General features: G+C 32.0%; 2 protein-coding genes across 7 annotated transcripts in view; one reads left to right on the forward strand and one right to left on the reverse strand.

Moving 5' to 3' along the window:
• LOC141458656 (uncharacterized) overlaps positions 1-17,487 on the forward strand; it is a 567,253-nt gene extending 549,766 nt beyond the window's left edge. For 5 of the 6 annotated variants that reach the window (XM_074136929.1, XM_074136930.1, XM_074136928.1 and 2 more), the window contains 12 exons: positions 5,802-6,426; positions 7,458-9,159; positions 9,590-9,707; positions 10,139-10,241; positions 10,875-11,109; positions 11,394-11,919; positions 12,741-13,251; positions 13,369-13,735; positions 14,358-14,468; positions 14,612-14,778; positions 14,933-15,129; positions 16,509-17,487. In XM_074136929.1, coding sequence (XP_073993030.1) covers positions 5,802-6,426; positions 7,458-9,159; positions 9,590-9,707; positions 10,139-10,241; positions 10,875-11,109; positions 11,394-11,919; positions 12,741-13,251; positions 13,369-13,735; positions 14,358-14,468; positions 14,612-14,778; positions 14,933-15,129; positions 16,509-16,909 — 5,063 coding nt within the window. In that variant the 3' untranslated portion in view covers positions 16,910-17,487. The remainder of the gene's footprint in view (positions 1-5,801; positions 6,427-7,457; positions 9,160-9,589; positions 9,708-10,138; positions 10,242-10,874; positions 11,110-11,393; positions 11,920-12,740; positions 13,252-13,368; positions 13,736-14,357; positions 14,469-14,611; positions 14,779-14,932; positions 15,130-16,508) is intronic. The other variant, XM_074136931.1, reaches the window with a different exon arrangement.
• A 4,293-nt stretch (positions 17,488-21,780) lies between these two features.
• Positions 21,781-25,774, reverse strand: LOC141458660 (B-box type zinc finger protein ncl-1-like). The gene is made up of 4 exons (XM_074136938.1): positions 25,595-25,774; positions 24,973-25,088; positions 22,685-24,432; positions 21,781-22,398 (listed from the first exon to the last, which is right to left on the reverse strand). Exons 3-4 carry the CDS (start codon positions 24,416-24,418, stop codon positions 21,976-21,978), a joined length of 2,157 nt encoding a protein of 718 aa, XP_073993039.1. The 5' UTR covers positions 24,419-24,432; positions 24,973-25,088; positions 25,595-25,774; the 3' UTR covers positions 21,781-21,975.
• Between the last annotated feature and the right edge of the window lie 39 nt (positions 25,775-25,813).

A 25,813-nucleotide genomic window follows, 5' to 3' on the forward strand; every position in this document is an offset into this window, starting at 1 on the left:
TGATTTCCTTAAATTTTGAAGTACGAGTATGTCATTTTCTTGCAGTTGTAAGAGGTGTATCGAGTCAGATTTTGGGAAATAATGTGTTTTTACTGAGTTTGTCAGTTCTTTGAATATGGTGACTATAACAGAAACTAGCAAGATTCATGCATGAAACTGACGAAATAATTTCTTGTGACACACGATGTACTGAAATAGAATGAAAAATAGATACATAAGTAATTGAGAACAACTTATAGAAGGACTCTTCAGAATAAAATACTTTAGGAGCATTTAACTTGCACTAATTAAGAATCATCGTACATATCCTCAAACAAAACAAATGCAGTTGTTATGAAAGAAAGAGAAAAAAAGAGATGTAATAGTTATTTATTTAACAAGTGTGGAAAGTAGTACTTTTCCTCACACGAGGCAGGGTTTGCACGTACGAGCGAGCGAAGCGAGGCGAGTGTAAGTGCAAATTACCGAGTGTGAGGAAAATACTTTACACTCGAGTTAAATATTATATTTTTTCTGCAACCATTAGGGTTATTAACTAAAAAAAAAACTAAACAGGAATCACTAGAATCCATTTTAAATTTCTATAAGGTAACACTATAACCTTTTTAACTGTTATAATTAAAAATATCTAATTATTTATTAAAATATTATTTTTATTTCTATATTCCTTTCAATTTTTATTTTATTTTTTTTAATTATTTAGATACGTTAAATAAGCTTATTAAGGTTTTACAGAAAATATTTAATAACAAAACTTCTTATATCAAGGAAGCACAATAAAGTTTTTCCACTAACTAGTGAGGAAAGTGACACTAATGGGAATTTTTCCCCACAAGTGAGGTAAAGTTGGGCATTACACAGCTGATTTTAATTACGTAATGAGAACATTCCTACATGGTTGCAGAAAAAGTAAATTAATTATTTCTCACGTTATGCTGCACAAAACAAAATATCTGGCCAAGACTACGGAACCCCGTTCTGCATGCGGGAATATGTGGTGTTATTCGCATTTTCAGGCGAGCTGTACGTTCCAATTAGACGTCTTGGACGGAGGCTTCTAACAAGCCACATACTTTATTACAAAAAAGTTCTCATATTAACCATTAAATAAAATCCAAGATCTAGACCGTGAATCGAAACCCACTAAAGCAGGGGTGTCAAACTGGCTGCCCACGATGTACTGTCGTACACCCAATTCCCAATTTACGTTAACTACTGAAGAAGACGAGTATACATGTGGTCCAGGGCCTCTTTCCAGGGGGCCTGTGCGCTGGTATAAACACGCTGACTTAGTTCCAGCGACGTTTGGAAGCGATATGTCTACCATCTTCAGTAGAATTCCAGAATCATTCGGGTTTTTTAAAAGGACGAAGTAGGAATTCCCAAAAATATATTCTTATTTAGGTTAGAAATATCCAAAAATGTTTGCAAATTTATAAGTTACAAATTTTATATTATTTTACTAACATGTTACTTGTGTTAGCAACCATTTCCGTCTATGAAATTAAATAAAACGGAATACAAATCAAGATTGACTGATTAACATCTTTCTGCCAATTTAAATACTATTCTGGCAGCTGATGATGGCAGCATTTACACAGAGCTCTTTGAGTTCACAACAAAAACAACAAGATAACTCTGTAAATATTCAAATATACTAAAGAAGCTTCGAAAGAAGAATGTAAATGGCTGATTTGCTAGCTCAAGAGGCCAATAACAAAGAGAAAATAAATAAATAAAATAATATTGTACTACAAAAAACAGCAGTATATGTTTATTAAGGGATTAATTACAAGTTAATAATAAGAATACTTTTAATGAGAAATTTGAGCTTGATGTTTTGTTGGTAATTACAGTTTATATTTGGTCATATAAATGATAATGCTACTCTAATATCGTCTTCTACAATTTAATATATAATTTTTATTGGATGCATTTCTAAAATTTGGCGGCACACTTCAAAACTTTCGCGGTACAGTGATTGAGAATCACTGTACTAAAGTTTTGCACTGTTAATCCACTTTACAAACATGGAGAAAATTAAAAGTTCAATTTAAAAATTTTACGCGAATTATTAAGGAAAAATAAAAGAGAAAGTTAGGTGCACTGTTTAAGAATATTTAAAATAAATATTTTTTAATATTTAAAACAGATAAAATAGTTCACTCCAAATTTTTATTGTAAATAAAATCCACTCTTACGAGCTTCAATAATTTATATAATTATCCATATTTATAAAGGCTTTATTGCCATTTATTAGAGAGAGGAGAACTAATGAAATATGAACACAGATGTTTACAAAGCGACCCGCGCCGTCACCACTAGAGTGCACAGTGTTGTTGGAACAAGTTTAAAGCGAGAGTTTGTTCGACCTTGAACTGATTTCTAAACTCCCCCTCCTCACCACCCCTACAAGCCTACTATACATTTCACCAAATACTAGAAAAAAAGGAATGAGAAACCACCTCCCTCCATTATCCACATTCTTTTGATTATATTCCTTCGATTTATTTATTTGTTAATAGCACGCATATTTATTTATTTGTATCTCTGACCAGTTTGGGACTTTGATGCGTCAATAAAGGTAGATTATTTATTTACTTTACCGTGTTACTTTACTTACACTTGCTGGCTGAATGAGGGAGGTTACATTATGTGCAGGTGTGTTACACAAAATGGTTGAAACATTTTAAAAAAAATAATAATAATGAAATAAAAATTAATAAAACCTAGTAATTGTTGTAAGGTTACTGTTTAGTACTATCCAACAATGGCGTATCTAGCCGTACAGTTTTCGCAGGCAATATCCATCTTCAGGTCCCTAGAGTCCGCGGAAGTGGTTTCAGGAAGCTAAAACATTATAGTTTGCAGTGGGTGACTTGATTGTAACTTAAGAGAAGAAAATCCTTCGTCCAGGAGTACTAATGTTTCGAAAATTTCGCAAAAAAAAGAAGCCTCAAACGGTGTTTTTTTTATAACACTTTTTGTGTTGTACAACTTTCATTTTCGAATTTAAGAGACTTCAGAGAGATTGGCTTTTCTGATACATCATTGAAGAGCTTTAAACCGTTTAAACAAACCACATGAGTGATAAGGATCTTCTCTGATAGTCAAGAAGCATATGCTAAACCCAACTGGAATTCTAAGCCAGTAGGATTATGCAAGGTCACCTCCGCTGGTTAGGTCATGTTGAGAGAATGGAGGAGGAAAGACTGCCTAAAAGGCTTCACTATGGTCGACCCCCGGTGGAGCTCGCCGGAGAGGAAGGCCTAGCTTGCGCTGGCTGGACAATCTCCAGGATGACCTCACTTCAATTGGTATTAGGCGTTGGAGAATGAAGGCCAAAGACAAGATTGTTTGGCAGAAGCTTGGGGACGAGACCTGGGCCTTTTAGGACTGTTACGCCATGTTTAGATAGTATAGGATAATGCAGAAGACGTTCTGAAAACTATCTAGCCCAGAAAAAGATGGTTAGATATTCTGGATAAAAGTACGGTTAAAGGACCATCAAAGGGTTGGTAAACTAGCAAGGGAATTGTTTTAGAGCGTAGGTAGAAAGAGTACTATCAAGAAGTGGAGGCTGAGAGAAAGATTCTACTAGATGGAGGTAGAGGTAAGAGGCCATCAGAAGATTAAGAGATTTACAGAGGTTATTGTCTCCGGACAATACAAGGAAATAACCACCCAGACTTGGGAAATAACGATTCCTAAATTCTAACGTCTATCTCCACATGCTTCAGAGTGGATGGTCATCTAAATATTAACAGATGGACGCGATTGTTGGTACGAAGATAGGCTGCAAGAGTCCATATAACATTATTTGGCACGGTGGTTCTCGTTTATTTGAAGGCCAGTGGTATATAGAATATTTGGCACGTGCCACATATTAACGGAAGATCTCGGTCAATCTAAAAGTCAGTGATATTCTTAGTACATTGAATCCGGTAGTCCTGATCTTTTCGGTGACCCCCTCATGGGGTTGGTACAATAGCCTATTGAGGCTTAGATCCCTAGCGTTTGCCAGCCAAAATAATAGTAATAATATTAATTCAGTCTAACAAAACAAAAAACGGAGTTATGAATTCATCACAATAAGGCAACATTAATGTCGATTTGAAATTTCGATCACGTATAGAATTTATAAAGTCAAAAGCAATTTGAATTTAGAGCAGATAAACAAATTCTAATTTGTAAAGTTAGTGATATTTAGAACATACAGTGAAATGGAGATGTTAATTTTTCCCCGCCGTCTAATTTTTAAGTTGTATTTGTTTATTATTTTTGACATTGGCATTTCGCCAATCAGCCTGCATTAAAATAGCTTCTTTTTTTTTTATAATTCATGATTTTGCGATAAATCAATATTAGTTAGCTATTTCTTAAACCTTAATTTGACTTCTAGTTCTATGACTACAATAAACATTTTACTTCGCGGCTAATTACGCGAATTATTCGGATAATAAATTAACAGAGATTGAACTCAATTAACAATCCTGTTGGAACATATGAATTAATGACGAAATATTGGATAAAAAATAATAATTTGTTCACTTCAAAATTGCGTGAGGAATTTTAAAATTGATCTCATCCATCTTTTAAAATTATTTTTTATGTTAGAACCTTGCAACCAGCTATTTATTATAAGGTTTCGATTTTATATGAATTTTATTTTTTATTGTAGCTTTAATATTGTAGCTTTTGTATTCTTCATACAAAAAAAAAAGAAAAAGAAATAAGTAAACCACATTACAAAACACATTTACTCATTTCAAACTGATTCTTGAATATGTTGGTACGTCCACAGCACTAATAGAAAAATCAGATGTTATTATTATTGTAGAAAAAGTTAATTCTCCTGCCACCTAGTGGATAAATTTGAAACTAACATTGCTGCTTTGCCTTGGTCTGTGTTGGTTAATGGTCCTTCAATTCTACTGTTTATTGTTTCACTATTTTTATCTGCTGTGATATATATCTTTCTACACATAGATATATTTTTTCTCTATTGTTATAGCTAAAAGGAAGAAAGTAATGTGAAAAACAAATCATAATTTGCAATCATATAGCATTGAGATTGATTGCGTCTCACACTAAATAGTTATGAATGATTATTTTTATCCCCTTATTTGATTTGCAATCTAGTTTTTTTTTTAGCTTCTTTTTTAACATTCTACTTTTAATCATACGCTGGTTCACAATTCTTTTATCTTTGTTGTGTGATATAAATGTAAAATGAAAATTTAGATTTTAAAGTCAGGTGAATTTATCTAATCTAATATGGAATGAATTTTTACTTAGCTAGAACTGAACTTTTCAGCAAATAACAATTCTGATTATGTTGTACACTTTTTTTAAATTAATTTTTTTCTATTCATGTCACAATTCTAAATAGTTACACTTTCACTTGTTTCGGTGAGCGATGATTCGAAATTCTTTATTTTCACAATGCATGTTTTGAGTTATACGAACTTAACACTTAATATTCTGTTTCAATTTAATGCTATTTTCAGTAATTGGCCCCAACAATTTTTATTGTTAAATACGGTATTAAATAAAAATAATAATTATCATTTATTAAGAAAAATTGAATTTTGAGGTTTCAGATGATAAAGGTATTTTTGTTGCACGGTTCTCTCTTCACCATTACTCTTGAAACAACCCTGACGAGCTCACGTTTCTTTAGCAGACTTTTTACTTTTAATATTATTATAGATTTTTGCTTGAAAAGTATTTTTTAAAAAATATTACTTAATTTTTTGTTGAATAAACACATTAATCACTGCATTTATTTTGTGTTCCAGGAATGGATGTAAGCTTGAACAATATGTTGGAAAGTACACGTCAGTACTTCCAAGGCATACCGATGGGTCCAGGAGTCGGCGGTACCGGAGGCGGTGGTTCACTCGTTCAACAACAACAACAACAACAACCTTCACAAGCACAACAACCACAACCACAACAGCATCATCCACAACAACAAGTAGTAAGTGGTACGGCAGGAGGTAACGGAGGGAATGGTGGGCCTGGCCAATACCATAATCACCAGCGTGCCCAGCAACAGCAACATTACTGGGCCGCCACTCAGTCACATCATCAACACCAGGTCCACCATCATCAACAGCAACAGCAACAGCAGCAGCAGCAACAACAACAGCAGCAGCTACAGCAGTCTCAACCAGCGATTCCTTCCTCAGCCAATTCGGCCACTAACTACCATCATCCACCCACATCCCAGACGCAACAACATACAGCCTCACCACAAAATAGTATTTATATGCATCATCCGACGCATCATTCACAACTTCATCCGTCACAGCATGTACATCATCAGTCACAACAACAACAGCAACAGCAACAATCGCAACACAATCATCACCATTCATCACTCAATCACCACCAACCACAGCAAACTGGAGACAATCTAAGGTACAAATCAGGTTTTGGTGTTATTTAATTATATGTTGCCTATTGGTTAGGAACTACATAATTATATTTTAAAGTTTTTAAAACATGTAACAACCGAAGCTCTGTTTTAATGAAAAAAAGTTTTACTTCAAAATATCTCCGTTTTTTTTTTAAATTTAAATATTTTCAGTTCGAACAATGCAGAGATTCCAAACTTAAGGCTTCATTAAAAATATAAAATGAATTTAGGGATGTAACGATTTCAAGCAAATTTCCGTATTTAAATGATAGAAACAATTTATTTTGTCTTCATTAAAAAGTATTTTCTTTTTTACATAATTTCTTTAGGTTTCAAACACATTTTTCACTTTAAACTACAAATTGTTTTATTACATAAATAAGATACAAAATTCTTTAATAATATTTACTACTACAAACTTGTCCTAATACTTTGGCTTATTATTTACAGTTTAAAATAATTTTTATCGCGTCTATAATCTTTTTTCCCTTTATTAGATTTCTTTTGAGTAAACAATATACAAAAATATAGCCTTCAAATCAAAGAGAATTAAGTAAAAGCAAAATCAGAATTACTTTTATTTTAATTAACAAAATAAATATACATTTTAAGGTAAGGCGCCACGGTAGCCGTGCGGTTAGAGGCGAGACCTGCTAAGCTAATATGTATTGTGGTACTGGGTTCGATTCCCGTTCTTAGGCCATGGATTTTATTTAATGGTTAATGAAAGAAATTTACAGTAAAGTATGTTTGCTAGTCGCCTCCGTCCACGACACCTAATTTGGTAGTTGGACGTTAAGCCCCGCCTGAAAAAATAGGTGATTACTTTACTTTATACATTTTAAGGATTTGTGATACCGGGTTCGATTTCCGGTCGAGGCCTTGGGTTTGATGCAATAAGTAAATATGAGAATTAATGTAAATTATGTTTGCTTCACGTCTTCTTCTAAAGGAATAGACATTGTTACTTCACTTTTTTGCATCTAAATTATCATAAACAATTTAAAAGTTTAAAATTAATTTTCATTTTTAGATTACCGCTGGCATCTTTCGCTACATTAGGCTACCGAGGAGAAATAAGTACCGGAACAAGCAGTGGGCACAACGGTACCACTGGCAGCCCATCTATGGTCCAATTAAAGACTGGTTCTTCTTCCAATCACAGATTGGAATACCTACAACCTCCCGTTTACCATCAGCTAAACGGTTCATCACATCAATCTCAACAGCAACCTCACGGCCAACCACCACAGTCCCAGTCCCAGCAACATCGAAGCGGTTACGGCCCTAGTCCAGGTTACGCTCCATATTCTGGTCCAAGTTTCTCTCCAGCACAACAAGTGGCCGTCCCACAGCAACCACCAGTACAACAGCAGCCACAACAGCAACATTCCCATCAACAGTCTCATGGTCATGGTGAACTAGAAGGAAGGCCGAAATCTTCACAACATGGCCAACAGTTCTATCAACAATCCAGACCTACACCTCCATCAGTGCCTTCACCGGCTGCTGCGCCCAACATTAATCACCATCCTCTCGGACCTCATGGTGTGAAAAGAGAATCGCCGTTAGATCTGTCTGTTAAAACTATAAGGCAATCGGCAGATTCTACAGCTGATCCACCACCAAATTCAGCCCCTGAACATTTATACTATTCTTATCATTCTGAACTGATGAGGAACAAGCCTAGCGGCTCCACGCCACCTGTCTATCATCAGTTACAGCATCACCAACAGCATCACCAGTCGCAGAATTATCATCATCATCAACAACCGGTAACTGCCACCCCTAAAGTGGAATTCACGCCCAATTTTGGTGCAAGTAATGCTCATATTCAAGTGCAGGTTGAAAAGAAGAGAAGAAAAGAGATGCAATACCAATATCAACTACCTTCAATGGGGAGTTTCAGCACATCAAATGCAACAAATATGCGACACGTGTCATCAGACATGAAACACTATTATTCAAGAATTCAAGCACATCCACAAGAGATACCACGTTATCCACAACAGAACAACTACCTCAAAAGGCCTGCCGAAGCTGTGGAAAAGGTACCACTTCAGCAGCCGATGAACAAATTGCCTAGAATGGTGGACACATGGAGGCAAACAATTGACCAACAAATTGAGAAGCGATTTCATTCTTATCTTTCCTCAAAAGGTCTAAATGGTGAAGTGAATAAATCTTTTCAAAAAGGACAATATCCCAATTGTAATAATGTAGTTCAGGCAAATGGTAACGGAGCGGCCGATAAAAGAGTGTTGAGTATTCTGCGTAATTCATTGGAAACAAGAGATGCTAAAAACCAACATTTCCAGCAACAACAACATTTACAACAGCAACAGCATCAACAGCATCATCAACCGCAGCAACAGCACCATCAACAGGCGTTAATTAAACAAAAACAACAAGCTGCAGCCCTCCTTCATCAGCCAAGATACGTTAATCCTCTACCTTCACGGCCTCATTTACCACCATTCGAGGCAATCGCCTTTCTTGATCAAAATCCCACACCGTCTTATCCAAGGTTACGCATTCCGAAAGCTACTGACTCGATTCAGGAATTCAATAGGCCACGATTGCCACCGCAACAAGTACTTCAAGAGGTTGTAGATATTTCTGATGAAGGAGAAGATTTGCCTGTGCAACAAACACCTGCGCCACCTAAAGGCGAACTAGATGGTTTAGCGGCATTCTTAGCAGCGAGAATTAGAACGAAGGCCGAACTAAAACAGGTAAATAATCTATTTCTATAAATTATCAAATAATGTCTATATGAATTGCTCACTATCAATCACATTGAATAGGATAAGTTCAAAATTAAATAAATAAAGAATAGAAAAAATATCCATTTTTATTTTATAGATCTGTGTTTCAAATTTCCTTCAAAATTTTTTAATTTTCCTAAAAGAACAAAAAAGAAACTAATTAAAAAAGTTTTTTTGGAAAAAAGCGATTTCAATTTAGTTTTATGTCATTCGATGGAGAAATACTCGTACATTAAATAGACAATTAAATTTTTCATTTAAAATTCAACCAGCGACTTGTGATCAATCATTTGTTGTGACTTGTGAACAATCATTTAACTGCAAACCTCATTTCTATAATCAACCTAAAAATTAAAAAATGAGAAACATAAATATTTATAATATTGTTTTATTTCAGGTGGGTTCGAATCAATCAGATTCGACAAGGTCCTTAACGCCTGGTTCGAGTACAAATAGTCATCATACATCTCCTAGAGCTACGCCTGGATTTGTGTCTCCAATTAATAATTCAAAAGGTATATTTGTGTAATTGCTTAATTAAACTAGGTGTTTTTTTAAAAAAGAAGAAACTACTTCAGATGTTAAAAAAATCAGATGTTTAAAAATATGATCAGCTGTCTCTCTCTTAGTTGACAAATATGATTTGCCTCACTTAAAACATTAATTAATAACCTGAACTGTTAATAACAGGATCTGAATGTACAACATTCTATTGCGCTACGTACAAAAATAATAAAAATAAATAAATGTGGCCTATTGTATAATATTTTAGGTCACTTGAGTTCTAATAATTTTAATTTAATTGTAAATCTAAGATTAGGGGATTTGCAGTTCTTATTGCTGGCAACGCTAACAGTAGCTAGAAGATGCATGGTTCCTCTAAAAATAATTTACATATTCATAATGATAAAGTTAGTTTTAGTTGATGGGTATAATTTTGTTGCAGATCTAGTCAAAATAAGTGGAGACATGAGCAGCAATAGTAAATGTTCACCTTGGACGCTCAATTCACCTAAAGCCTTGAAAGATGCTAATCTGAGTCGGCGCAGGTAAATTCTTACTGATGTTCTATGTTTTCGTCCAAAACAAGAGAGATCCTCCACCCAAAAGTATCTGGATATAAGGGCTGAATAACAGAAAAATTGTTTAAATTTTTTTATTTTGTACTTTACTACTTTTTGTTTGTTTATAATTAATGTTACAAATTGTTGGTAAACTATCTTTCAACCCGCTATTTGGTCTCTCGATTGTTAACCATTCCTTGAGTTTACTGCTGTCACTTTACAGTGCTACGGTTCTTGGCTATCTCTGGCTGTAAAGTTTAGAAGCAAAGTTCTGGAAAAGTTAAGGTTTTAGCCGTCGTCGGAAGGTTTTTTTGTGCGGGTAGAGTTTTCCGAGCCTCGTAACCTAGTATGTAGGGTTTTTAATTTGGGTACTTCCATTTCTCTGTAGATTGGTTCAATCAGTCTTGATCACGGTGTACAAAAGGTGGTACAAAGCACCTTTGAATGCTTTAAGCCTATTCGTTGCAATATTCTATACGTGCTAGGATTTTTTGAAGAAAAGCGATTACTTGTAAATTTATTTTTGGCTACCAGTCTAAAAATCTTTTATTAATTTTTTATTTTTACTTAAAATAAATTGATTACTTGTAGTGAGAATTTATTATAATCTCATTACAGGTTATTCTCTAGACCAGATGAAGAGCCAGGCGGTGGTGGAAATGCTGTCCCAGATTCTGAATTATCAACTGGTGTTGTTATGCCGCCCAGAGATCCAAATGGATTGAGAAGTAGTTCGGAAGCTTCGGTTTTTGATTTTAGAGATTCAGAATCAGACAGTGAAATGCACTCACTGGAACGACAAAGTCTGAATGAAATGAGAAGAGTTAAATCTAAGGAAGGAGATCTCAGTCAGGTAAATAACTTTCATTAAAAATAATTATAATAATAGTAGTAATAAATAATTAATTAATTAGTCTGGGTAAGATTCCCGGTCTAGGCCTTGGATTTTATTAATTTAATGCTTAATATGAGAAATTCGTTGTCAATATGTTTGCCTAGCCACCTAATTTGGTAGTTGTACGTAAAGCGTGCCTAATATAATAAGCAAAACTTTACTTTTTAATAATGCAATTAACTGAAGAAAAATAAATTAATAATTTTATTGTAGTTTATTTATTAAAATATGTTTAATTTCAGATTGATGCAGACGAAGAACATAAATCATGGATGGATATGTGTGAAGATTTTCTAATTCACCTGGAAACTGGTAAAAATCCGAGGAAAAGAGGTAGACGAAAAGGAACGATTATAATGACGCCCTCAGTTTCAGCCATTACAACGTCAGTTTCAAATACGTTATTATCAACGCCTCCTGCCGAACCGGTTGTTATTGTCCAAGAAAAAATTGAACTAAGTGATACCGCAACTATGAATGATAGTGGAAATAATAATATAGATACGAATGTCTGTGATATCAAAAAAGAAATAGTTTCGGATAATGAAAGTAGTGTTGTGCCGAGTTCAGCGCCTGTTGAAGAATTTGTTAATGGTGTCAAGATAGAGATAAAAGAAGAAGTGAATAGAAAAAGTAGTGATAGTGAAAGTGAAGAAGAAGCAAAACCACCAATGACATTACGAGTGCGTAAACCAAAACTTGGTCCTAAGCCAAGAGTGAGAAAAAGAAGAATTGTTACGCCAAAAAAGAAACCACCAATTGTTAATGGTAACCATAATATATGTATATATAACTTTTTCCTAGGCTGCAGAAATTTTTAAAATTTGAATGAAAGCACCGAAGAGTATTTTACGCAGCTCTATAATACACCCCCCCCCCAAACTTTTTTTGCTCTTGTCAGAGCGGGTTTTCAAAGCGTTTACAAAGCATCCTTGCAAAATTTAGAATATTGTTAATAGTTTTTGGTGACTGAATCATTGTTGCCAGAACAATGTTCTTCGCCAAAACAACCAAAACATGTCCACTGAAATCGAACACTAACAAGAATTATCACCAAAAATCTGAATCTAAGGTTTATTGGCGCCCAGGGCTTTTTTTTTTTCAGTGCATTTCGAGCCTCCAGTCTTTTCTAGTTAAAGACAACACTGTCCATTAGCGGACAGTGAGCTGTATGAAGCTTCTAGAAAGAGAAAATCTAATGGCCAGCAGCTGGATTCGAACCTGTGATCTCCGCGATGGAATCCAGTATTTGCTAACCACTCAGCTAATCTCTTCCCCTATTATAATCATTATTATTAACTGTAATTAGATGTAAAGACTGCTTGAAAAAAAAAACACATTTTTTCACTTTTACACGGTCATTACAAAAAATCCAAGTTTTTAGAAACACTCCCATTTAGAACGAAGATTATTTAATATATTTTTATTTTAAGTTATCTTTCGTTTCTTTATATTATCTTCTTGGTGTAAGAGTTAAAAATTTTTGTATAGATTTATTTATAAATAAATATTTGTTTTATTATAAAACTAAACAATATTTATGTATTCTATTATGAAAAAATTTAAAATACTTTTTGTTACATTCATAGGCTGTGAATTTGAACCTGGCTGGGAAGAAGAATTGTATAATTACAAGAAATCTCTTAGAATGCCCAGTGGCTTGATAACTATATCAAGAGAAAATTGGCCTAGACCACCGCTTTCTTTGCCAGACATGGAGACATTACCTGATAGTCCCTTAACTGCAGATTCTGCCGACACTGTACAACCTTCTGGTCACGCATCTCATAAAGAAAGAACGCTTACCGAAGAAAAACATCATTTAGATCGTTTAATGGCTAGATATAACGCTAAACGTCAAGCGAACAAAGATCGTCAATTGAAAAGTAAAGAGGAACAAGTAAAACACGAATCGATACCTTTACTTCCTAGTACGATTTCCGGTTCGGAAAGTACTACAGTAAGAAGATCTGGTAGTGGTGGAACTGGGCAGAATGGAACTTTTAAGAAAGGAAGTCTTGCCGAAGTCAAAGAGGATGTGATAAAGAGTGGTAGCTGTACAGGAGAAGCTGATCTTCCTTCGTCATCAATGAAAGCAAAGTAATTTCTAATTATTCAACTTATCTACTATTACTTTCTTTATTATATATCTTAATTAAATTACGAGTTAAGAATGTTAAAAAATTGTGAAATTTTAATCCTTTAATTAAAATTTAGGGCAAAGGCAGATCTGTGGCCCGGCAAAGAAAACGCTACAATTCGTGAGATATTTGGTGTGGAAAGACCAGCTTCAGCCCCACCTCCAGGAACCACCAAGGATGAAGTACGGAGTAAAGGGCGAAAACGAGGTAGGAAACATCTTGTCGGTAAACGAGGTCTTCTGAAAAGTCTAACGCTTCATTCTGGGCCAGCTCAGAGACAAGTCGGAGAGAAAAGGCTGAAAACGTTTAGAAGAAAACTGAAATCATCTGGTTTTGATTACATTAGAAAGAAAAAGAAAACTCCAAGCGGTGGTATTGCTGGCCCCTCGAAGAAGGAAGATATCATTGGGGAAAGCGTACCTGGTTCCCGAAGGAAATCTAAGGTAAATTTCATTTATTTATTCCTTAATAAATGGCTTTCATGAAAGTCTATTCTCATGTTTAAATATGACTGCACATTAAGGAAAAAAATACCAATTTTTAATTATCAGAGGGCGAGGTGTACTGTATAAATATCACAATTTAGAAGTCAAAAAATAATTCTTTTTGTTTCCAAATAATTGTGCCTAGAATACACCGATCACAATAGAGAGACACTTGATTAGGTTTAGGTGTACAAATGTTTTTGTTAATTAGTTGATAAGGAGAAATATAATAATAATTATTTTTTTGTACAAAACTTTACATATGTACACAAAAATGAAGAATACAGAAATTGTGGTTTCAAGCTTAGCTCTTGTATACACTCATCAGATAATATTAGTAAAGATTAAAAGGGAAAAGGGAACATATTTACATATTAAGGGAAAAAATAACAAAATAACCTTACTTTGATACAGGTATTTTCGACAAAATATGCTTAAAGCGATTATGTTTTAGGAGAAGCATTAGAATATTTACTATATACGTATATTGAAGTTTTTTTCAATAAGAAGTTTAATGGTTTCCTTTGTAGGAAGTTTGATTTATGATTTGAAAATTCAGTATTGCTTTTTTTCTTTGTAGAAAACTGCGCCGAAAACAGAAACCGAAATTCAAGGAGAAATTAAAAGTTGGGTATTGAACAAGGGATTAGGCGAAACCATTCTTCACAGGGCGTCTAGAGTTGGAAATTTCGTAAGTAGCATTTCAAGTAGATTTCTGTTTTTATTAATTAATATTTAAAATGTTGGCAGAAAAACAATTCCATTTTGACAATATATTGTGTTAGCAAAAATATTTAGGTAATGAAAAGTAAGTATTTGTTTTTTATCAAATAGGAAGTAGTGAAGTATTGTTTGGATAAATTACAACACAATCCAGCACCTCGAGATAATGCTGGCTACACCCCTCTCCACGAAGCTTCGTCCAGAGGGAATTATCTGATAGCTTCACTCCTACTGGCTCATGGAGCTAATGTTAGCGATAGTGCTCTCGGAGGAGTCAGGTGCGAAAAAACTATTTGTTATTTTCATAGTTTTAATCCTCTAAACAAAATAGTTTAGCCTTAACCCTGGTGTAAAAATTTCAAGTTCAAAACTGTACTGCAATTGTTTTAAATCATAAAATTTATAAGGCATTTTTATTTTTTTATTATTTAGGCCTTTGCACGAAGCTGCTGAGAATGGATTCTATAAATTAGTTAAGCTACTATTAGAACATGGTGCAGATCCTCAGCTTGCTACCTACTCCGGGTACACGCCTTTATTACTAGCTGCGGACGAAGACATAAGGCAGCTGATTTCTTTACATATAACTAGTTGTAACACACCACCTCCTTCAGTCACAATTAAGACAGGTAAAATCATTGTTTTATTAATTTTAATAGTGCGTTCGAAGAATATGAATTAGTTCGTCTTTCTTTAATAGATTTTCCAAAACAGCGGGCGGGCATTTGTTTGGTTCCTATTCCCATAAGTTCATATGAACTCTTTCTTCACGTAAATGTTACTTAATTCCATAGTTATAAACTGCGTTTCTTCGACCTCCTGTACTTCTCTACGAGCTTTTCTTTCTGATAGAATCTAGTTACTCAACGGTAAAAAAATCTTATCGAATCTGTTGAACTTCCTGCTTGGCAGCTCTCATTAATTTTACGAAAAGACTAAGAAGAAGTAAGTAAGGTTAAAAGAGATTTTTTATATTATCTTTTGATCTCTACTTCTAACCACAATGTCTCTTCCGCAATATTAAAAATTAAAAATTGTAGGAATGAATTATCTCTCCAAAATTACGTTCAGGAAGGCCTGAAGGTGACAGGACTTTTCGAAGGGATCCACCCCTTTCATTTACTTTAGAGTAAAAGAAAGTAAAAACGAAGTTAACATCGACTGGCCGCTTGTAATTAAATTTTCCCAGCCAACCTTGAAACTTACAATATTTCTAGTCCGTTCAGTTTTAGTTTTTTGTTTTATTATTAGTAAGTGTGTTAGTTTTATGATTTAGCAATTATTGTAAAAAAAAATGTTCTTAATCATGTTAAAAGCACAGTAGGAGCGTCCAATTATTGGCTTACCCCTGATGCTAGTTTTAGTTCGGATCTATCAGAAAGAATTGCTTTCAGAAATAAATAATAATAATTCATAATTTAAATGAAAAAATAGCTTTTAGTAATTTTAGAATTAGATTTCTAGGCCTGTACTATAATCTCATGGGTCAGGCAAATGCACTGCTCTCTCTAGTGAACGTACCTAATCTTCAAGCTTAATCAGTCTGGGTCTAGGCCCCCAACATTTATTAATAAACCCTTCATAAGGGTGTTTCTGCTGAGAAATATATTTGTTCTTCATTAACTGCTCATTTTTCTATATTATCACCTACCGCTTACTTCTTTACAAATTATGGACCACTCCTGCTTTTATTTTTTTAATAAAATGATTTGATATTTTAAAACGTTTGCATCGATCTACCTTCTCAGATGAGGTCTCTCAAAATTTGGGGAATACTTTTTTAAAAAAAGATATTTTATCTTCATTTCAAATGATTTCCAGAAATATTCATCATACTGGTTTAAAGAATGAATTAATAATAATAAAGTAGCTAGTTATATCATCAAAGATCATAATGGTAGCTGCTTACATTAAAGGAACATTCTTTTCTGAGGAAAAAATAAATAAAATATTAAAATTTGCATTTATTTCATAACTGGTGTACATTTAATTTTATTCTTTGTTTTAGAAGATGTATCATCAATTGAAACCTTTCAAACAGGGGAAAAGACTGAAACCGAACCTCCTGCACGTGAACCAATTGATGGTTTTGAAATTGAAGAATCTGAAGTACCACTACCCCATTTATATCGCTTAGCCAATGAATCACGGACAGATTCATGGGTATTATTCCACGAACTTGCTCCATTATTACATGTGAAAACTAAAGAAGCTTTATTGAAACAATTAGGACAAGAACCGCAAGCAGTGTTACGTGACATGAAATTAGCGGATTTCTTTGCTAAAGCACATTGTAGGACAATGAGGGCAGCCGGTGCTAGCCCAAAAATGCAAAAAGTTACATTGGTTAAATATACATCTACTATTAGATATCTGTTAGGTGTTGAGACATGTGTCATACCAAGGTGACCGTAATTCGTTTCAATTCAAAGAAAAGTTTTTTGTTTTATTTATATATATTTTTTTTATACTTTAAACATTAGAGTGAAAAGTACAAAGATATAATTTTTTATTTTATAGTAAAGTCTGTTTCTAAAGCACATGGTGAATAATTTCAAGAACAAAACAATAATAATTGAAATAGAATAATTGAATTATTTAGTTTAATTACTGAAAAACAAAAATAGCAAAAGACATTTCTATTTAAATCATAAGCTTTTATTGTTAATTTTAATTCTTCTCTGTGTAAAATTAGATTAAAGAAAGGTCTTTTAATATACCAAATGTTGCACTTTACATAGTTTGTTGGTGACTCTAAAGTACTGCAATTTTAAGAGTACTTTTTGTCAGACAGTAATTAAATGGTAACGTAGTCAAATTAGAATTTTTGATAATCTCTTCTCTACTCTAGGTTTATATGAAACTCTAGAGGTCTTTTAATAATGTTTATGTCCACACGAAGGCCACAAATAAAATGTAATAAGCCAATTTTGACCATTAAAAAAAAAAAAAAAGTAAAAGTAAAGGAAGAACATTAAAATGAAAACCGGTCAATTCCTAATTTCGGCCTATAGTGATTTTTTTTGTACAGTTAGTTAATAATTTTAAAATTAGGTAATAGTAGAATGTAAAATATTGAAATATTTGTAAATAGTATTAATTAAAATATAACTATAGGTGCTTGAACACTTGATCTTCAAAAGGCATTTTTTTTTGTGCTTCCGCCTAATTTATAAATAAAATTGTGTACATGTTTCATTATTGTTATTTTTGTTCATTATAGTTTTAGTTTTAAAATGATAACTTAATTTAGTTGTAATGAAATGAGATAAGCAGTAAATCAGGCTACTAAGAAACTGGTTTAAAACAAAAACCCTTGGTTAAAAAAATATTGCAGCATACACCTCTTCCTGATGGATGATACATTATGGCTGACAATATCGGGGACATAATGTAATCTATGTGCAAACATTAGGTAAATAAAGTTACAGTTCTAAAATTTGTTCAATATTTAATAGTATGGTGCTTGATCAAAATTTAACATTTCTCTACCAATAATTATTAGTATTGTAGTCAAAAAATGTAACCGATACTCTTATTTTGAAAGAAATTTATAGAAAAGTATGTTTGCTAGGTGCCCCTCAGTAGTTCATGATACAATTTTGTTGGACGTAATAAGACCTTCCTGAAAAAAAAAAGTGAATATTACCTATAAACAATAATTATAGTCAATGTTTTGCAAAATTTTTGCCAACTTTTTCAGTTAAATTGCCAATCAATTAAAAGAATAAGAATGTGTTGCAATATTTTATTATCACAAGCGTTTATTTCCTCCTGTAAATGGTGTGCAATCCCAGAAATCATCCAATTGTTTATTTATTATACATATATAAATACATATATGTAATAATAGAATGAAACTTTATTTTTATCCTTTTAAATGATATGTACGTATGTATAAATAATTAAATATAGAAATTTATAGAATATTTAAAAAAAAAGAAGAGTGAATTTAGAGAATTTTACATATTAAAAATATAATAAATGTATAGAAGTATGTAAGGAAGTTTGTTTTTTAATGGATGTATCGAATGGATAATTTCTTAAATGTATTTTAAATGTCTTTCCATGGTGTTCCACTTTGTATATTTGTTGTAATAATATAAAATAAATGTATTTTGTTTTACTTTTCTTCTTTTTTTAAGAAAAAAAATAAATAAATTATTGCCTCGCTAGGATGGATTTAATATCCTACAAGGTTTAATTAAATAATTTTTTTTTTTAATTAGATAAAATTATATATTTTTAAAATTAAAAAAAAAAAAATAGAAACGGAAATATGTCGTATTTGTAAATAATTTATAGCAATTTTTTCATTTTATGCTTTCTCTTATTATTTTTAATACTGTAATTAATTGACGACCTATAAGAATTTGATAGTCTTTATTCAAAAAAACAAAAAAAATATATTATTTTTTAAAAGAATTGTTTATAAATATATTTTTGCCTTGTTAAAAATATATACATACATATATAGTAAGAATGATTATACATTTATAAAACATCATGAGGTGTATTAAGTTTTTTTTGTAATATAGTTCTTTTTTTTACACGTATATATATCCATAAAACCAATTGGTATTTTATGTGTATATCTTAACATTAATACCTAATAGTAAAAAGAGGTTTTTCCATTTAAAAAATAAAATAACTGTGATGGAATATTTTCAAAAAATAATATTAATAAAAGCTGTATATACAGTGCCGTTTTATGTATAGTTGTTGGGGTATAATAATAAATTAATACGTGCAATTTGTAATATTTACAGATTTTTTTTTTTTCTTGGATTTATTTACGTAAAAGTTTTTCTTTTTGTTTTTGTATAAAAAAAATAATAATAATAAATAAAAATAAAATAAAAAAAGTTAAAAAATTGGAAAAAATCTAATAATGTGATCGTAAAAAAAAATAAATAAATAAATGAAAAATAAGAGGAATACTTCGTATGGTATATTGACCATAAATCTTTAAGATTATTTGCTTTTACCCTTACCAGTTTTGAAGTTTGAAGTTTTATCTACAAGTTTTAATACAGTGGTATAACAAACAAGCTTGATGATTGACGCTTTCACAAAATTTCCGAATTACTTTATCGCGTGTTCTCACACTGCAATGACTCCCGACACTGTTAAGATATGAAATTCATTTTGCTTATTATTTATTAGCTAGCATAGCGAGAGAGGTGACACCAATTATTATGTGGCAAAATGTTTTCTTATGCACATCTTTTGCTTTTAAAAAAAGACATAAAATGCGCTAGGAGAGGCTACTTAAAGAGGTAGTTTAAGTATGCAACTATTTGATTTTAGCGAACCCACAGGGTTCTCTAGATTCACCTTCAAGAACTTACGTATTATGAACATGCAATTCAGAATAAACCCACATATTATCAAGCTGGGAAAGCTTTATTTACCATTTGGGCTTAGCTTGCGTCCGAGTTTTGACTCTCCCTTTTACTCATTAATTGCTACCTGTACTAAAATCTTTAAATTTTATTTTCATATTTCATAAGCCGAAAAATAAAAACTAATTTGTTGTGAAATCCCACAATAAATTGTAGTTTTATTTCAAGGGGAGCCAGGTCCCTCCTGTCATATTCATATTTGTTTTAAAACCGTATAATGTTAAATAAATAAGGGAGCTGATGCATCCTGCAAGCTCTCCTCTTAATTGGATAAAACCGATAATAAGAAAGAATAACAAAATCCTTTCATTATTTTAATTGACACTTCTTTGTGAAGCCAAGGACTCTCTCTCATTAATTAGAATACGTTAAGAGAAATCAAAACGCTTATAGTGCCTGATTTTCTTTACGAAGCTCATATAAAACTTATACGATAGATAATGGACTTCTAAGCGCTCAATGGACGCAATAAAATGGTTGAAGACAATTAATCACCAATAAAATAAGTTCAAAAGTGTACAGATTGGTACTTTAGAATATTTATTTAACATCCAATATAAAAAGTAAAAACAAAAATACAATCTTGTAGTTAACAATAGTTTCTTTCTTATTTTTTTTTAATATCTTAATGACATAATAATATAACGATAGTTAGAAAGTTTAAGAATAACAAATGAAGAAATTAAACTCTTTATAAAACAACTAACTTCAAAAAACGAAAAAAATTAAATAGTAAATTTTGTTATCAAAGAGGTAAATATAACATCATTGGCAAAAATTAGGATTCACAAAGTAAACAAAATAATACTTTCAATATCACATAAAAAATAATAGGATATACAAAAAAGAATAACGAAAACAAAACTCAGAAAATAATTCTAAATTGCAAAAATAAACAAAAACTAAATTCAGACTTCCATTAGAGATTGATTATTAACAAGGAAATAATTCCTTTTTATTTAACATAATAAAGTAGACATCTTAAAAAGTTTACAAAAAAATAAATATGTAAGTGTAAGTAACATTGCTTACATAATTTGAAACGAAACGAAAACTCTAACAAACTTCTAACAATAAGTTATTTAAATAACAACATCATTAATTTAACAATGAAACATCACATTTAAATTTATGTGGAATATATATGAATGTATATATAATATATATTATTCCTAAAGTTTTGTTTTATTTTGATATAGATCATGGTCAAAATATTTCTGTTTTTCTTCTCTTCACATCAAACAGAAATAAAAAAAAAAAATACTTAAACAAAATTTAAAAACCTAAAATAGCTTCTTTAAAGCTTGTCTTAACAATTTTAACCACATATAAGCAAAAGAAAACTAATATAAATCATTGATTAATGCTTTTTCAAAGAAACTATCAAATATTGAAATTTTATTGTTTTCAAGACTAGTGTTACATCCCATGGCACTTAGGTAATTAAGTTATGGTAAAAGAATAAGCGTTATGGATTTAAATTTTTCCGTAATTTCTCTTTTTAATAAAAAGGAACATTTTGAAAAAAATAGTTAAAAACATTTTTAAAGCGAACTAGAAAATCGCAGTCGGTTAGCATCTTCAGTCTTCCTCTTTTTCATATTTAAAAAATGGAAAAGGTTTTCTTTAAAAAAATACATCTCTCGCAAAACTCTTCACTTTTTTAAGAAAAATACTTATAAGCTATATAAAAATTTTTTACTATTAGCCCCATCCATCTTTAGAGAAATTTAAAAGTGGTTAGTAAAAAAAAAAATCTAAGTCATGTTCAAAAAGTTTTCTAGTTTCAAGATATCCAAGGTGTTTAATTTTATGCTGTAATTATAACAAATTAATATATTATTTGCGTCCCAAACAGGAATTTCGCTGTTGTACTAAAAAATTGAAGATTTTTTCTGATCAAATTGTTTGGCCGAACTTTTAATAATTTTTGTTTTTTTTTTTTAGCCATATGACTTATCTACTACTTAAAAACAAGAAAAGAAATCTTATTTCAGAGAAGAGTTTTAGGAATAAGAAAGTTCCACCGGTCCCGTCAATAACAATATTAATAAAAGTATGAATTTTTTCCTAAAAAGAGGTAAGATAAACGTAGACCCTGTAATCCTTTGAAGTCAATACAACTGCCCCTTCCGGCGACATGGCTGCATCATAACATTGTGCATGTTTCACTTTACTTTCAACAGCTGTTACTAATTGACCATCTTGAGTGAAAACAGTTAGATTGAAATTATTATGGTTATCCGCCACAATTACCAATCCATCTTTGTTAAGCATAACTCCTATTGGGTAATTTGTCAAACCTTCACGTCCAATTCTTCTTAAAAAATTACCATTATAATCATAAACGTTCACGCAATGGGTGCGATTATCTGATATAAAAATCTCGTGGCGATCGTTGACAGCTACACCGTTTGGAAAATGTAGCGTGCCACTACAGGTGAATTTGTGTAGTACGTTCCCATTCATATCGAAAATGATTACTCTCATAACCTGAAAGTAAAAATAATGATATAAATAAATAAAATAAAGAAATAATGTACCTGGAGTGTATCTTGACGTGGTATTATTAAGAGGATCGAAAAGTAATAACATGTGCAAGAGACATCTTCACAGGTAATCGAACTGCTATCTGCTGTCGACTATAAGCAATATAGTCAACGGCATGGACTTCTTAATTAGGAAGTAATTATAAAATTCGAAATTCTGAAGGAACGGCTGGGCAATATTTGCCAAAACATCTCTAGGAAATATAATAGGATGAATAAACTATAATTACCTTGCACTCAACAACTATAATATGTCCTTCTTTGTCCACAGCAACAGCTCTTGGATGCTGAAGAATATTGGCCCCAAACTTTCTTATGAAGCCTCCATACTGATTATAGACTTGCACTTGGTGAGTTGGTGCACGTTCCGTGACTACAATATCCCCGGTAATCTCCATGACTGAAACTCTATTTGGAAAAAGTAGAGTGTTGGTTGTGCTGCATTCACCAGAAGATGCATTTTCTCCGAATGCAAATTTAAATCTTCCCATTCTGTCAAATACTTGAACACGATTGTTATTTGTATCAGCAATTATGATGTCACCATCGGCATTAATGCAAACGCCATTCGGTTCAGTAAATTGACCCTGAGCATTGCCGTAACTACCAAATTTCCAGTTGTATGTGATTACAGTACGAGAAATTGTTGATCGAATTGAATTGAATGGGCGGAAAACAGTTGCTGCGTCCTCTATAAGGCACAAATCTGAAATTGACTTTAGATCATCTAAAGCTGAATTAGACCATTTATCATATTTCAAATGATAGTACTGACCCATATAATTTCGTGGAAATGATACCATTGATCCAATTTTTGAATCAACGTTATAATCACAATCATATGAATTCATGTCATGTACAATATGTCCGAAACTGTTAAATAATAATGTACCAAAATCTTGAGAATCTGATATAAATTTCAAATTACAATGGAGAGGCTTCGGTTTATAACTTGAAAGTTTACGCTGTTTACTTTCTAATAATTTGTTGAACATTAGACACTGAGATGGCGTTCCATATTTCATAAGTCGAGTGAAGAAATCATTTAACTTGTTCATCTTGTCTAATGTTTCCTGGGTGGCAGAAGCACTGCTGTTCAAAGCCGCTTTCATTTTACTATACAATGATTCTAAAATAGCAATCTGATTATTCCTGTGTTTGAGTAGAAGAGCACAATATTGGTCATAAAGATTATTAATCCTATTGTAAATGTCATTATACTGAGAATTAAGCCACCAAGAGGAATGATTGCTGTACTTAAAACTCATATGCAATTCATTTACTCTGCTTCTCATTTCATCCATAGAACTCTTCATATATTCCATTGAAGCTTCACTTACATTATCTAATAGTTCTGTACGATGGCCAGCATGTTCTTCGCAAATACACTTTTGGCATACAGGATCATTACATGCCATGCAAATATGTTTTATAAGTTCATTTGTATGCGTAAGACAAACCAATGGTTCCTCTTTGGCAGTTATACCTTCTTCTTGGAAAAATTCTTTGGGAAATTCTATCACTCGATGCCCTTCGAAGCAATGCATATAATTGTGCGCTAATACGCAGTTCTGGCAAAGGAAATTCTCACAGTTTATACATTTTGCCACAGCTGGAACATTATCATTCTTACAAGAATTACAAAATAAACTCCCACGAAGTGAACTGATAAAATTAATGATCCCATAGTCAGGTATGAGTCCTGACACACCATTTGGCGGCATACAAATTTCTGAACTGCATTCTGGACATATTTTATTATTAGTCTCGAGACATGCCGCACAAAAGGTATGAAGGCAGGGCAGAACTTTTGGATTGACGAATGTATTGTTACAAGTAGTGCAAGTAATTGAACAAAGAGTTCGTAGGCAACTATTGGGTTTTTGAAACGAGTCCAGCGATAGGCTGTACTCAAGAGATTTAGGTGAACTGTAAGCACTATCTTGTTCTCTTGGCGAATTCATGTTCTAATCTACCTCTGAAACAATTAGAAAAAAAAACAAAATCTCCTGAGTATATATTTGAATTTAAAAAATACACTCTTTATCAGTGCACATTCACTAAGCATTAAAATAATGATGATTCACACGAATGTTATCAATTCAATCCTGCACCATGACAAAAATTCGTAGACCAGATAAAATTTGAATGTAATCTGGCCCAATGTAAACTATAATTACTATTAAAATATTACAGAGAAATTCCTTTGTTAAGCACTAGCTTGCAACAAAAACCTGGAATCAGCAATGGATAAAAAAAATATTATTGGTTTGTAACAGTTTCAAGAACAAAACAGCTCCGATAAAGAATAATTTAGGCTTTACTTAAAGAAAAATACTACCGAATAAAGGAGCTAAACAGCAATCAACAATCAGTGATACGAACAAAAAAATATACGTAAGGTTAGAATCAACAAATATGTACATTCTGCTCTTTTACCTATAGTAACTACACAAATCCAAAAGAACACAAAATATAATTGTTAAGTAGAAAAATAATTTTTCTTAAATATACTTACAATTTAGGAAACAGCTACGAAGTTTCGGACGGTTTGTCCGCCCTGCCCGCCAATCACAACACAAGGCCCAACGGTGGATTGTGATTTGTAATCCCTCTCCCCTCAATAAATACAAGCTGAGAAAGATAACAAAAGATTAACTTTACTTTTACGGAGAATCGAATAATTAGTATTCATCATCCCCCCAAAAATTACTATTATTAGATTTTTACAAACAGTAATAAATAATTACTTAAACTGTTAATAATTTACAGAAAGAACAATAATAAAATATATATAAAGAAGTTTTGTAATAGATAGATGCAATGTAATATACGCGCCCACAATATGAAAGATCATTTATTTTATTAATTAAAATATTTAAACCATAGAAAATTTGTAATTAAAAATTACACCTTTAATGGACTTCTTTTTTTTTGTTTTACAAAGTTAATTTTTAATTTGGAAGTTTTCTATAATAGAAACATATGAACTACTACATAATCAAATATAAGTTCAAAATGTGAACAAAATATAAAAATATTTTTGTTTTTGTCTCTTCTTTGTATTTTTTACTTATACTTCCTTTTTTTGTCTTTACTTTTCCTGTTTTAAGTAACTTATTTGTAGATTTAATACGTACCTTACTCTTCTTTAGTTCCTTCACCTTTTTAAATAGTTTTTTATTGCTTGAATACCCAATGTCCTCACTTATTGATGCTCAATAATTCTGTATAATTTAATGATTTAATTATTTAACTATTTTAGGGTGAAAAAAAAATACCATTTTACAAGTAGGTGTTTAGCAAATTTAAATACAACACAAGCGTTCTTTGACGTGCATATGATTTTTGTTGGAATG

This window comes from Rhodnius prolixus, unplaced genomic scaffold, assembly GCF_049639745.1.
Source record: "Rhodnius prolixus isolate KJV_2025 unplaced genomic scaffold, Rpr scaffold_5, whole genome shotgun sequence".
NCBI classification, from domain to species: domain Eukaryota; kingdom Metazoa; phylum Arthropoda; class Insecta; order Hemiptera; family Reduviidae; genus Rhodnius; species Rhodnius prolixus.

Excerpts from the sequence above, each read along its gene's own strand:
- LOC141458660 (XM_074136938.1), bottom strand. The coding sequence starts at position 24,418 with ATGAATTCGCCAAGAGAACAAGATAGTGCTTACAGTTCACCTAAATCT. Across the intron at positions 22,399-22,684 it reads TTATAGTTGTTGAGTGCAAG|GTTATGAGAGTAATCATTTT; the intron begins GTAATTATAGTT and ends TTTTACTTTCAG.